A 14,284-nucleotide genomic window follows, 5' to 3' on the forward strand; every position below is an offset into this window, starting at 1 on the left:
AAATATATAGCAAAGTTTGGACCCTCAAATTTTAAACATAAAGATGATAATAGTGTGTATTACAAAGAATATACATATATTTAATCTAAAAGGTCCCCTATTATAATCTATAATGATATTCACATGTATATAGGAGGGGGAGAGAAAAAAAAAATATATGAATAAGTGGAAACAAGCTTAGTCTGGTTTCCCATTTATGAAAAAGGAGGGGGGGGGGGGGGGAGAGAGAAGAGAGAGGGACGTCAGGAACGCAGAGGAATTATATGTAATGTTATAAAACTGTATTGAGTTCCATTGCTTCATTTAATCCTAATGGGTAGATGGTGTTTAGTTTGAACATCCAATATGTTGGATATAACTCTTGAAGCCAGGGATGGAAAAACCTACACCTCCAATTATAATAAGGAGGTTGCCACTAACTCCTATCTGCACTACCAGAGTACCCATTACCCCCCTTGGAAGAAGAACATTCCAAAGGGTCAATTTTTGCGTCTACGGCGCAATTGTACGGAGGACGAAAAATTCCTAGAACAAGCTGAATCCATGATGGAGGCTTTTATTAATAGGGGCTACCCACAGTCACCACTAAAAAAGAGCATCAAAGAGGTCCTGGGTTTAGATAGGAAAGAGTTACTTAGATTAAAGACACCAGAAGAGAAAAATAGAAACACTAATACCAACAAGACCAACTTTGATCAATCAGAGGAGATAGCCTTTATATCCACTTTTAATAGCGAAAGCATGCAGATTAAAAGAATAATATGTAAGAACTTTGGGATTTTGAATCAAGATACCCTTCTTAGGGGCCATATATCTAATAAACCCAAATTTATATTTAAGAAGAATCGCTCACTCAAAAATATCCTTGCTCCCAGTTACATGAAGAACATACACGTTAGAGGAGGATGGGGGGAACACGAGGGAGACTTGGTTACCAGTGCGACCTAATGGCTTCCACCGTTGTGGGGCCACAAGATGCACTACATGTAAATACATATCTAAGAAAACTACACATATTCAAATTAAAGGGGAAGAGTATGCCCTCACTAGCTTTTTGAATTGCAACTCTGATTACATTATCTATCTTCTGTCATGTGGTTGCAATCAAAGATATGTGGGGCGCACCACAAGGAGTATTAAAGTTCGTTTTTTAGAACGTCGACGCAACAGTATCAACAGAGTACAGACGCATAGCGTGTCTAGGCACTTTCGGGATACTCATAATGGAGATTCAAGTTCCCTTTGCTTGACAGCTATTGAACATATAGAAATAACAAAGAGGGGTGGGGATCGGTACAGAAATTTATGTAAACAAGAACTATATTGGATGTTCAAACTAAACACCATCTTCCAGGGGTTCAGGGAGGAGAGTGGGAAGCCTGGGTCGAGCGCGCCGCTCGTGTCGCTACCCGCCAGAGCACACCTCCGCCGGATCAGTAGGTACCAACGAGGCGAGCGAGAGAGCCGGGACTCTGTCCGGGGCCGATAAGCCCGTTTCCCTGGAGCTCCTGCGAAAGGACCCGTGGCAGAATAGGCACGGAGCTCGGAGAGCAGCAGGGCCGGGGCCCTCTCCCATCCATAGGCTGCCCAGGCAGGGCTCCAGGAGCCCGGTACCAGCTCTCCCCGTCCGACGGCCTCCTCTCTGGAAGCGGAGAGCGGACGCAGTCGGACTCCCGGACCGGGGCCCTGGGAGAGGGTTTGGGAGAGCCCTGCCGGGAGCCACCTGGACGGGCGCGCGGCGCCCCCCGGTGGTCGAAGGCGGAACCGCGGAGGTCTCTCTCTCTCTCTCTCTCCGGGACTTCCAGCCTCCCGTTCCCCCGACTCCCCCTTCCGAGGCCGAGACGGGGCAGCGCCGGGTGTCCGGCAGAGCCCGGCCCCTCCCCCTCTACCCCCGGCGGCAGCGCCCCCCGGCGGGCCGAATCGGGTACTGTGATTCGCGGAAGTTCAGCCGATGAGTGCGGACGGGCGCCCCTCGGGCCGGGAGGCGCCTCCGGGAGCCCGGGGAAGCGTCGGAGGACGCTCCGCAAGAGCGTCGCGCGCGCCGCCCGTCCCGCTACGCCAGAGGGAACCGACCAGAGAGCATCACAGGTGGTGAACAGAGTCAAGCCGGAAAAGAGAAAACGGAGGGCTGCGGTTGATGCGAGAGAAGGGCCCCCGTCTCCTTTTTCCGCAACCCGATCGATGTGGCACCCCGCGCCCCGGCGGGGAGGGACGATCGCTCGGCCGGAACCCAGGGGTCTCGGCGGGCTCCAGGCGAACCCGACCCTCCCTCTGCCCACGGCGCGCCCGGAACCCCTCCGCCCGGAGAGGGCGTCCGGTCCCCAGGCGTCCGCCCGAGCGCTCCGGTTTCCGGAGCCGGGCGGGGCCCCGCACCCCGTGCGGCGCGGTCTGCTCCGTCCGCCGGCACCCGCAGGCGTCCGACGCCGCCAGGGGTGCCGGGGAAGCGTCCCCCCTCGCCCAGCGAAGGGCGCTCGCCCCCGGACCCCGGCGGAGCACACGATTTCCCAGGAACCGAACAAGCGTCGCATCGAGATCCGAGGACGCGGCTCGCCCCGCACGGGCAGGGCTTAATGTGTCTATATTACAGTTTATCAAGTCCATCCCGCATTTTACATCAATTCCCTTTCAGATGAGATGAATGGTCATGTGACCAATTTTTAAACAAACGTTTTTTAAATTATATTATGAATTATAATATGAATATCATATATATGATCATATGTGTGAATAAGTTTTATTAAATAGTAATAGGTCTGTCATTATTCTGGTCGTCTAATGAGGTGAGAAGGTTAATTGTATCACTTCTGCAAATAAGCATCCATATTGGAAAGGGGTATAAAAACCCCTCACAGCAGGACCAGTAGCACCTTGAAAAAGTTGCGTGAACGCAACGAAATGCGTTGGTGGGATCTGTTGTTGCAAGTCTACTACCTATCTAAACATCTGGAGGATCGAACACCTGGACCAAGTCCCTGACTACTGCTTCTTACTGATTGGTTTCCTGAAAGAGGGCCGACGCACACCGTGGACTCTTGGAATTACCACCACTGAATAAGGGACTGCCATCTGCGGACGCTGCTCTGCTTAAACGCCTTACAATATGGTGGTAAATATATACTCACGGTTGTGACTGTTTTTGGCCTCGCAGGATCCATAAGGGACTTTTATAAATGGAACAGGTTCTTTGAACATTTCGTTACTGACCTCCATCATTCATAGGAGTAGCTTCATATTTGCTTTTATTGCTGGTTTTTAAATATGTGCACTATTAATAGTTTATAAATAAATTTTGTGGTACTAATGACTGTTCTCACTCATTGACGACCTTAGGCGCTACATTTTGCTTTGTGTTTATGTTGTTTGGGGGTCTGACCAACCCCGTGTGTTTAGCTGCTGTGGTGCACCTTCCCATCTAGCGCTAGGACTAAATCACCTAGGTGATTTACCTTTTTCGAGTACCAAACTTGTAGAACTTCGCAAAGGTGTTTGAACCCGACCAAGTAGCCGCTCGGCAAAGTTGTAATGCAGAGACCCCCCGGGCAGCCGGCCAGGACGAGCCCACCTTTCTGGTAGAATGGGCCTTCACTGATTTCGGTAACGGCAATCCAGCCGTAGAATGAGCATGCTGAATCGTATGACAGATCCAGCGCGCAATAGTCTGCTTGGAAGCAGGAGCCCCAATCTTGTTGTGAGCATACAGGACAAACAGAGCCTCCGTTTTCCTAAACTTTGCCGTTCTGGCGACATAAATTTTCAAAGCTCTGACTACATCGAGAAACTTCGATTCCAGCAAGGCGTCAGTAGCCACTGGCACCACAATAGGTTGGTTCAAGTGGAACGACTAAACTACTTTCGGCAGAAATTGCTGACGAGTCCTCAACTCTGCTCTATCTTCATGGAAGATCAAATAAGGGCTCTTGTGAGACAAGGCCGCTAATTCAGACACCCGCCTTGCGGATGCCAAGGCCAACAGCATGACCACTTTCCAAGTGAGGAATTTCAACTCTACCTTCTGTAAAGGTTCAAACCAATGAGATTGAAGGAATTGTAACACCACGTTAAGATCCCACAGTGCCACTGGGGGCACAAAGGGAGGTTGGATGTGCAACACGCCTTTCACGAAAGTCTGAACTTCTGGAAGGGAGGCCAATTGTTCGCAGTAAGTCTTGAAACACGCACGGCCCCTGCTGTAACAGATCCTCCCTCAGAGGAAGAGGCCAGGGATCTCCTATGAGTAATTCCTGAAGATCTGGATACCAAGCCCTCCTTGGCCAGTTTGGAACAATGAGGATCGCTTGAACCTTTGTTCGTCTTATGATCTTTAGCACTTTTGGAACGAGTAGAAGAAGAGGAAACACATACACCGACTGAAACACCCACGGTGTCACTAGGGCGTCCACTGCTATTGCTTGAGGGTCTCTCGACCTGGAACAATATCTCTGAAGTTTCTTGTTGAGGCGAGATGCCATCATGTCTATTTGAGGTATTCCCCAAAGACTTGTCTCTTCAACAAAGACCTCTTGATGAAGACCCCACTCTCCTAGATGGAGATCGTGTCTGCTGAGGAAGTCTGCTTCCCAGTTGTCCACTCCTAGAATGAAGATCGCTGACAGAGCGCTTGTATGCCTTTCCGCCCAGCGGAGAACATTTGTGGCCTCTGCCATTGCCGTTCTGCTCTTTGTTCCGCCCTGGCGGTTTATGTACGCTACTGCTGTTATGTTGTCCGGCTGAATGAAGACGGCCCGATTGCGAAGAAGATGTTCCGCTTGCAGAAGGCCATTGTAAATGGCCCTTAACTCCAGAACGTTTATGTGTAGACAAATTTCCTGGTTTGACCATCTTCACTGGAAGCTTTCCCCCTGTGTGAGTGCTCCCCTGCCTCTGAGACTCGCATCCGTGGTCACTAGGATCCAGTCCTGGATCCCGAACCTGCATCCCTCTAGGAGGTGAGAGCTGTGCAGCCACCACAGGAGTGAGATTCTGGTCCTAGAAGACAGGATTATCCTCCGGTGCATGTGCAGATGGGACCTGGACCACTTGTCCAACAAGTCCCACTGAAACACTCTGGCATGGAATCTGCCAAACTGAATGGCCTCGTAGGCCGCCACCATCGTCCCCAGCAACCGAGTGCATTGATGGATCGATACTCTTGCTGGTTTCAGAATTTGTTTGACCAGGTTCTGAATTTCCAGAGCCTTTTCCACTGGAAGAAAAACTCTCTGTAATTCTGTGTCCAGAATCATTCCCAAAAACGACAGCAGTCTCGTCGGAACCAACTGTGATTTTGGCAAGTTTATGAGCCAACCATGTTGCTGCAGAATTGTCAGGGAGAGCGTAATGTTCTGCAGTAATTGGTCCCTGGATCTCGCCTTTATCAGGAGATCTTCCAAGTACGGGATAATTGTGACTCCTTGTTTGCGCAGGAGAACCATCATTTCGGCCATTACCTTGGTGAAAACCCTCGGAGCCGTGGACAGACCAAACGGCAACGTCCGAAATTGGTAATGACAATCCTGAACTGCAAACCTCAGGTAAGCCTGATGTGGAGGATAAATGGAAACATGTAAGTAGGCATCCTTTATGTCTACCGACACCATAAAATCCCCCTCCTCCAGACTGGAGATCACTGCCCGGAGAGATTCCATCTTGAATTTGAATTTTCTCAGGTAGAAATTGAGGGATTTGAGGTTCAGGATTGGTCTGACTGAGTCGTTTGGCTTCGGGACCACGAACAGGCTCGAATAAAAGCCTTCTCCCTGTTGCGACGGGGGAACCCTGACAATGACTTGATTGTGACACAATTTTTGTATTGCGGCGCATACCACCTCCCTGTCCGGAATAGAAGCTGGCAAGGCCGATTTATAAAATCGGCGAGGGGGAACGTCTTGAAACTCCAGTTTGTACCCCTGGGACACTATTTCTAAAACCCATGGGTCCAGGGCCGAACGAGCCCAGCACTGACTGAAGAGTCTGAGACGTGCCCCCACCGGTGCGGACTCCCGCAGAGGAGCCCCAGCGTCATGGATTTGGCAGAAGCCGGAGAGGATTTCTGATCCTGGAAACCGGCCACGGCCAGTGATCGTTTACCTTTTCCCTTTCCACTAGAAGCAAGGAAGGTAGACCCTCGGCCTTTTCTGTATTTATTGGGCCGAAAGGACTGCATCTGATAGTGGTGTGCTTTCTTTTGTGGTGCAGGCACATAAGGTAAAAATGATGACTTACCCGCGGTAGCCGTAGATACCAAGTCAGCGAGGCCGTCACCAAACAACACACCACCTTTATACGGTAGAGACTCCATAGCTTTCTTAGAGTCAGCATCAGCATTCCATTAATGAATCCACAATGCTCTCCTAGCTGAGACTGCCATGGCATTGGCCCTTGATCCCAAGAGGCCAATATCCCTCGCAGCTTCCTTTAGGTAGACTGCAGCGTCCCTGATATAACCTAGTGTCAAAAGAACGCTATCCCTATCCAGGGTATCTATTTCAGATGACAAGTTATCTGCCAATTTTTCGATAGCACTACTCACCCACGCAGATGCAATGGCTGGTCTGAGTAGCGTACCCGTGGTGACATAAATGGATTTCAATGTATTTTCCTGCCTACGATCCGCAGGATCCTTTAGGGCTGCCGTGTCAGGGGACGGAAGAGCCACCTTTTTGGACAGCCGTGATAGAGCTTTGTCCACAATGGGGGGGGGACTCACATTTTTCCCTATCCCCAGAAGGAAACGGATACGCCACTGGAATCCTTTTGGGAATCTGAAACTTTTTGTCAGGATTTTCCCAAACCTTTTCACAAAGCGTGTTCAGTTCATAAGAGGGAGGAAACATTACCTCAGGTTTCTTTCCTTTATACATACAGACCCTAGTATCAGGAACAGCAGGGTCCTCAGTGATATGTAATATGTCTTTTATTGCCACAATCATGTACTGAATGCTCTTTGACAGTTTTGTATCTAATCTGGCATCACTATAGTCGACACTTGAGTCAGTGTCCGTGTCGGTATCCGTGTCTGCCAGCTGGGCAAATGAACGTTTTTGTGACCCCGAGGGGGTCTGGACTTGTAACAACACATCCTCTACGGATTTCTTCCATGCCTGGTTCTGAGACTCAGATTTATCCAATCTCTTATTTATCAGAGCCACATTTGCATTCAAAGCACTCAAAACATTCACCCAATCAGGTGTCGGTGGTGCCGACAGGGTCACTCCCACAGCCATTTGTGTCCCTAACATAGTCTCCTCCTGGGAAGAGCACTCCGCCTCAGACATGCCGACACATGTGCACCCAACACACCCAGACACACTGGGCCTATAGGGGACAGACCCACAGTAAAGCCTGTCAGAGGGACACAGAGAGAGTAATTGCCAGCTCACACCCCAGCGCTCAATCCCGGTCTGAAACACCACAGAAAATGCCCCAGACCTGCAGCCCTTTTATAATTAACATATAATGCACCAAAATAACTTATGCAGCAGTGTAAGGAAGGACCAGCGTCTCTGCAACCTTGTGTAGAGAAAATGGCGCCGGGTTGTGTGCTGTGAGGGCCAAGCTCCGCCCCCGTAATGGCGCACTTTAGACCCGCTCTTTTCAAATAAATTTTTATACTGGCGGGGGTCCAAACAGTGCCCTGGCACTATGTACGCTCTTGCCAGTTACTTATAGAGGTCATATATGCTGCCCAGGGCACCCCCCCACCCCCCGCGCCCTACACCCTGTAGTGCCGCTGTGTGTGGGAGCATGGCGCGCAGCGTGCGAGCGCTGCGGTACCTCAGAAGCCGTCACTGAAGTTTTATTTTCTTCTTCTACTCACCTGTCTTCTGACTTCTGGCTCTGCAAGGGGGGGTGACGGCGGGCTCTGGGAACGACCATCTAGGCATACCTAGCGATCAGACCCTCAGGAGCTAATGGTGTCCTGTAGCCAAAGAAGCAGAGTGTTTAAACTCACAGAAGTAGGTCTGACTTCACTCCCCTAAGTCCCACGAAGCAGGGAGACCGTTGCCAGCAGCCTCCCTGAAAATAAAAAACCTAACATAAATCTTTTTCAGAGAAACTCAGTAGAGCTCCTCAGTGTGCATCCAATCTCACTGGGCACAGATTCTAAACTGGAGTCTGGAGGAGGGGCATAGAGGGAGGATCCAGTTCACGCCCTTTGAAAGTCTTAAAGTGCCCATGTCTCCTGCGGATCCCGTTTATACCCCATGGTTCTTGATGTGACCCCAGCATCCTCTAGGACGTATGAGAAAAAAGGTTTTGTATAGAGAAAACAATGAAAAGTCACTTTGGTATATTGGTAAGACCCTAGATCCCACCTACCCAATCCTCCTCTGTACAATCCTGGGAATACAGAGGACGGGGACATCTCTCTGGGGTATCTCTGTTACTGGGCCCATCTGTAGGAGACACACAGTGACTGAGTACAGTGTATATATGTGATTATCAGATGATGTGTGTATATAGGGACCCCCATACCTGCTCTCCCCTGTACAATACATGACAGTCTCCTCTTACCCAGTGATGTGAGGGGCCGGTGATTCTCCATCATCACGTCCTTGTACAGACCCCTGTTTTCCTCTATATACTCCCTCTCCTGCATGGAGACATAGACAGTGACATCATGACGCCTTATAGGAACCTGACACACAGTGATACAGACATCACCCAGACACATCCCCTGGTGTTACTGTATAATGTCCCATTCCCAGCAGTCACCTCTCCAGTCATCACCCAGACACGTCCCCTGGTGTTACTGTATAATGTCCCATTCCCAGCAGTCACCTCTCCAGTCATCATCCAGACACGTCCCCTGGTGTTACTGTATAATGTCCCATTCCCAGCAGTCACCTCTCCAGTCATCACCCAGACACGTCCCCTGGTGTTACTGTATAATGTCCCATTCCCAGCAATCACCTCTCCAGTCATCACCCAGACACATCCCCTGGTGTTACTGTATAATGTCCCATTCCCGGCAGTCACCTCTCCAATCATCACCCAGACACGTCCCCTGGTGTTACTGTATAATGCCCCATTCCCGGCAGTCACCTCTCCAGTCATCACCCAGACACGTGCCCTGGTGTTACTGTATAATGTCCCATTCCCAGCAGTCACCTCTCCAGTCATCACCCAGACACGTCCCCTGGTGTTACTGTATAATGTCCCATTCCCAGCAGTCACCTCTTCAGTCATCACCCAGACACATCCCCTGGTGTTACTGTATAATGTCCCATTCCCAGCAGTCACCTCTCCAGTCATCACTTAGACATAACCCCTGGTGTTACTGTATAATGTCCCATTCCCAGCAGTCACCTCTCCAGTGATCACCCAGACACGTCCCCTGGTGTTACTGTATAATGTCCCATTCCCAGCAGTCACCTCTCCAGTCATCACCCAGACACGTCCCCTGGTGTTACTGTATAATGTACCATTCCCAGCAGTCACCTCTCCAGTGATCACCCAGACACGTCCCCTGGTGTTACTGTATAATGTCCCATTCCCAGCAGTCACCTCTCCAGTCATCACCCAGACACGTCCCCTGGTGTTACTGTATAATGTCCCATTCCCAGCAGTCACCTCTCCAGTCATCACCCAGACACATCCCCTGGTGTTACTGTATAATGGGGGTCATTCCGAGTTGTTCGCTCGGTAAATTTCTTCGCATCGCAGCGATTTTCCGCTTAGTGCGCATGCGCAATGTCCGCACTGCGACTGCGCCAAGTAAATTTGCTATGCAGTTAGGAATTTTAACCACGGTTTTTTCTTCGTTCTGGTGATCGTAATGTGATTGACAGGAAGTGGGTGTTTCTGGGCGGAAACTGGCCGTTTTATGGGTGTGTGTGAAAAAACGCTACCGTTTCTGGGAAAAAGGCGGGAGTGGCTGGAGAAACGGAGGAGTGTCTGAGCGAACGCTGGGTGTGTTTGTGACGTCAAACCAGGAACGACAAGCACTGAACTGATCGCAGATGCCGAGTAAGTCTCGAGTTACTCAGAAACTGCACAGAGATGTATTATCGCAATATTGCGAATCTTTCGTTCGCTATTTTGATAAGCTAAGATTCACTCCCAGTAGGCGGCGGCTTTGCTTTTAGCAGCTTTGCACACGCTGCTTGCGAGCGAACAACTCGGAATGACCACCCATGCCCCATTCCCAGCAGTCACCTCTCCAGTCACCACCCAGACACGTCCCCTCGTGTTACTGTATAATGTCCCATTCCCAGCAGTCACCTCTCCAGTCATCACCCAGACACGTCCCCTGGTGTTCCTGTATAATGCCCCATTCCCAGCAGTCACCTCTCCAGTCATCACCCAGACACATCCCCCGATGTTATTGTATAATGTCCCATTCCCGGCAGTCACCTCTCCAGTCATCACCCAGACACATCCCCCGGTGTTATTGTATAATGTCCCATTCCCAGCAGTCACCTCTCCAGTCATCACCCAGACACGTCCCCTGGTGTTACTGTATAATGCCCCATTCCCAGCAGTCACCTCTCCAGTCATCACCCAGACACATCCCCTGGTGTTACTGTATAATGCCCCATTCCCAGCAGTCACCTCTCCAGTCAGCACCCAGACACATCCCCTGGTGTTACTGTATAATGCCCCATTCCCAGCAGTCACCTCTCCAGTCAGCAGGTGAATTAACTTTTTGGTGAGCTCCAGGATCTTCTGGTCATTGTGTCTCTCATGTATCAGTGAGTGAGGTGAAGGCACCGTGATAGGGCTCTGCGTCCTGCTCAGTCTTCCTGACACATGGGGACGGCCGCTGGGTGTTTCACACTCACCTGATGTCTTCTTCACTAATCCTGTGTGTTAGAGAAGACATGAGATATCACTGGAAACACTCTCAGATCCTCTCCCCAGTCATGTAGCTGTATTACTATAGATATACGAGGGGTGTGCAATAAGTGTCCTGATGTGCAGTGTATAGGTAGAGTAGACACAACCTGACTGGTTGTGAACTGTAATCTCTGACTAAAGCTCTTGTGAAATGTCAGGGCACAGAACTGCACACCGAAGAAGTCAGCATGTTCACTTCCTTCACTCATTGTGGAGCTCAACAATGTGGTCTGCGACAGCAGGAGAGTATTGACCGACTGCAAGATGCTCTTGGGGTGAGAACACCATCACAAACCACTGTGTTTGACTAGTTTGCAGAATTTCGGCATGAGAGATGGTGCCTGGAAGATGAGGAGTACTGCGACCAACCTGTGTCTGCCATCACCGAGGACAATGTTGTTGCTGTGTGGGCCACAGTTGACATGGTAGCCCAGCTGGAGAAGGATATAGGCATATCATCGGGATCTATCTGCTTAATACTCCACAAAAAGCAAGGTTTCTGCATGCTGGGTGCCCTATCAGCTGACTTGAAAGCAGGAGCAGGCTCGGGTGACTTGGGGCCAGTACAGCCAGGTTTGATGGTGGTCGCTCAAACTCTGTCTGGGAGATCATTAGTTTAGATGAATCCTGGATCTACAGTTTCTACCACGAGACCAAACAACAGTCGGCCCAGTGGACCACAGTTGGAGGTGCGCCACCACAGAACGCGAGCACAGTGTGACTTAGCAGATGGTGGCTGATTATGTGTCCTAGACTGGTCATATAGCTACCGTACCACTAGTGCAGCAGCACAATGAGACTGGTATGTCAACCTATGCCTGTGGCAAGTGCTGGAAGCCATTTCCAGGTGCTATCGAAAATCTCATGCACATGGTGTCCTTCTCCATCATGACAATGTACCTGCCCACAATTCCAGGAAAGTTTTTGGCCCATGAAAGCATGCAGGGACTTGGTCATCCACTGTATAGTCCAAACCTGGCCATCTGCAACTTCTTTGTGTTCCCACAAATCAGGCGCAAGATGTGTGGGATTCATTTTGAGTCACCAGAAGCTGCAGTGGAGACCTTCATCCAGCTTGTAGAAGACATATCTGCATGGGACTGGTCCAGCTGCTTCACTAAGTGGACCCCTCTGGCGAATTACTAAATTTATTGCAAAACACTCGTAAGTGATCTCACTGTGACACTACCAGATTCCTTCACCTTCCCAGTCATGTCCCTGTATTATTACTATAGATATAAGTGAGGTCACTGTGACATTCCCGGATCACATCACCAACCCAGTCATGTCCCTGAATTATTACTATAGATATAAGTGATGTCACTGTGACACTCCCAGATCCCGTCACCTCCCCAGTCATGTCCCTGTATTATTACTATAGATATAAGTGACGTTACTGTGACGCTCCCAGATCCCTCACTTCCTGTCATGTTCCTTTATTATTACTATAGATATAAGTGATGTCACTGTGACACTCCCAGATCCCCTCACCTCCCCAGTCATGTCCCTGTATTATTACTATAGATAAAAGTGATGTCACTGTGACGCTCCCAGATCCCCTCACCTCCCCATTCAAAAGGTAGACTGGAGATATAACTCCAGCTACTCCAGGGTGATATTTATTATCCTCTCAGTCTTTTGACTCCTGTCCTTGCCCAAGCTCAGTGAATCAGTGAGAATTCAGAATGTGTAACCTATAATAAAGACTCTCGTTCCACATAGCTGGATTGTCTAGGAATAAATATAATACACATCACAGAGAACACATGTAACACAGCCCAGGATTCAACAAATCCGGAGTGACAGGTAGTCATGGAAAAACGAGTTTTATGGTAAGAACTTACTTTTGTTAAAACTCTTTCTGCGAGGTACACTGGGCTCCACAAGGATAGACATCGGGGTGTAGAGTAGGATCTTGATCCGAGGCACCAACAGGCTCAAAAGCTTTGACTGTTCCCAAGATCCATAGCGCCGCCTCCTCTATAACCCCGCCTCCCTGCACAGGAGCTCAGTTTTTAGTTAACCAGCCCAATGCAGTAGCAGGAAAAGAGACAACAACAGTTAGTAGTCACATACACCACACGCTCACGACAAGAGAAGTGTCAGCGGATAATGCCATACCAACCCAAAGAAGCTAAGTGCGTCAGGGTGGGCGCCTTGTGGAGCCCAGTGTACCTCGCAGAAAGAGTTTTAACAAAGGTAAGTTCTTACCATAAAATTATTTTCTGCTGTGGGGTACACTGGGCTCCACAAGGATAGACATAGGGGATGTCCTAAAGCAGTTCCTTATGGGAGGGGACGCACTGTAGCGGGCACAAGAACCCGGCGTCCAAAGTAAGCATCCTGGGAAGCGGCAGTATCGAAGGCATAGAACCTTATGATCGTGTTCACAGAGGACCACGTAGCCGCCTTGCACAATTGTTCAAGGGTCGCACCACGGCGGCCCGCCCAAGAAGGTCCAACAGACCAAGTAGAATGGGCCATAATGTGAGCAGGAGCTGACAGACCAGCCTTCACATAAGCATGTGCAATCACCATTCTAATCCATCTGGCCAAATTGTGAGCAGGCCAGCCACGTTTGTGAAATCCAAACAGAACAAAGAGAGAATCTCCTAATAGAAGCAGATCTCTTCACATAGATACGGAAAGCCCGTACCACATCCAAAGACCGCTCTTTGGAAGACAGATCAGGAGAAAACAAGTGCCGGAACCACAATTTCCTGATTAATGTGGAACGAAGAAACCACCCTAGGTAAATATCCGGGACGAGTACAAAGAACCGCCCGGTCACGGTGAAATATCAGATATGGGGAACTACAAGACAAGGCACCCAAATCCGACACTCTTCTAGCTGACGCAATACCCAGCAAAAACACCACCTTAAAGGGAAAGCCACTTAAGATCAGCTGAACCAAGAGGTTCAAACGGAGGCTCTTGTAACGCCTCCAGAACCACCGACAAGTCCCACGGAGCCACAAGCGGAGGTTGGATACGCAACACACCCTAAGTAAAGGTATGCACATCAGGTAAGGTCGCAATTTTTCTCTGAAACCACACCGACAAGGCAGAAATGTGAACCTTGAGGGAGGCCAGACGCAGGTCTAAGTCCAGGCCCTGCTGAAGAAAAGCCAACAACTTGGCTGTACTAAACTTGGAAGCATCATAATTGTTAGAAGAGCACCAAACAAAGGAAGAATGCTAGACCCTATGGTAAATCCGAGCAGAAGCCGGTTTCCGGGCCCGCAACATAGTTTGAATGACCGCCTCAGAAAACCCTTTAGCCCTTAAGACGGAAGCTTCAAGAGCCACGCCGTCAAAGACAGCCGGGCCAGGTCCTGGTAGACACAGGGGCCCTGAATGAGGAGGTCTGGGCATTGTGGAAGTAGAATTGGACACTCTGACGAGAGGCCCTGCAGGTCTGAGAACCAGTGCCGTCTGGGCCACG

General features: G+C 49.8%; 1 protein-coding gene across 2 annotated transcripts in view; it reads right to left on the reverse strand.

Annotated features, from left to right (window-relative positions):
* Window positions 1-14,284, reverse strand: part of LOC135054512 (zinc finger protein OZF-like) — a 55,540-nt gene that overhangs the window by 11,971 nt on the left and 29,285 nt on the right. For both annotated transcript variants that reach the window (XM_063957639.1, XM_063957638.1), the window contains exons 2-4: window positions 10,621-10,805; window positions 8,515-8,593; window positions 8,320-8,396 (exon numbers count right to left, since the gene is read on the reverse strand). In XM_063957639.1, coding sequence (XP_063813709.1) covers window positions 8,320-8,396; window positions 8,515-8,548 — 111 coding nt within the window. In that variant the 5' untranslated portion in view covers window positions 8,549-8,593; window positions 10,621-10,805. The remainder of the gene's footprint in view (window positions 1-8,319; window positions 8,397-8,514; window positions 8,594-10,620; window positions 10,806-14,284) is intronic.

This window comes from Pseudophryne corroboree, chromosome 3 (genome assembly GCF_028390025.1).
Source record: "Pseudophryne corroboree isolate aPseCor3 chromosome 3, aPseCor3.hap2, whole genome shotgun sequence".
In the NCBI taxonomy this organism is placed as follows: Eukaryota; Metazoa; Chordata; class Amphibia; order Anura; family Myobatrachidae; genus Pseudophryne; species Pseudophryne corroboree.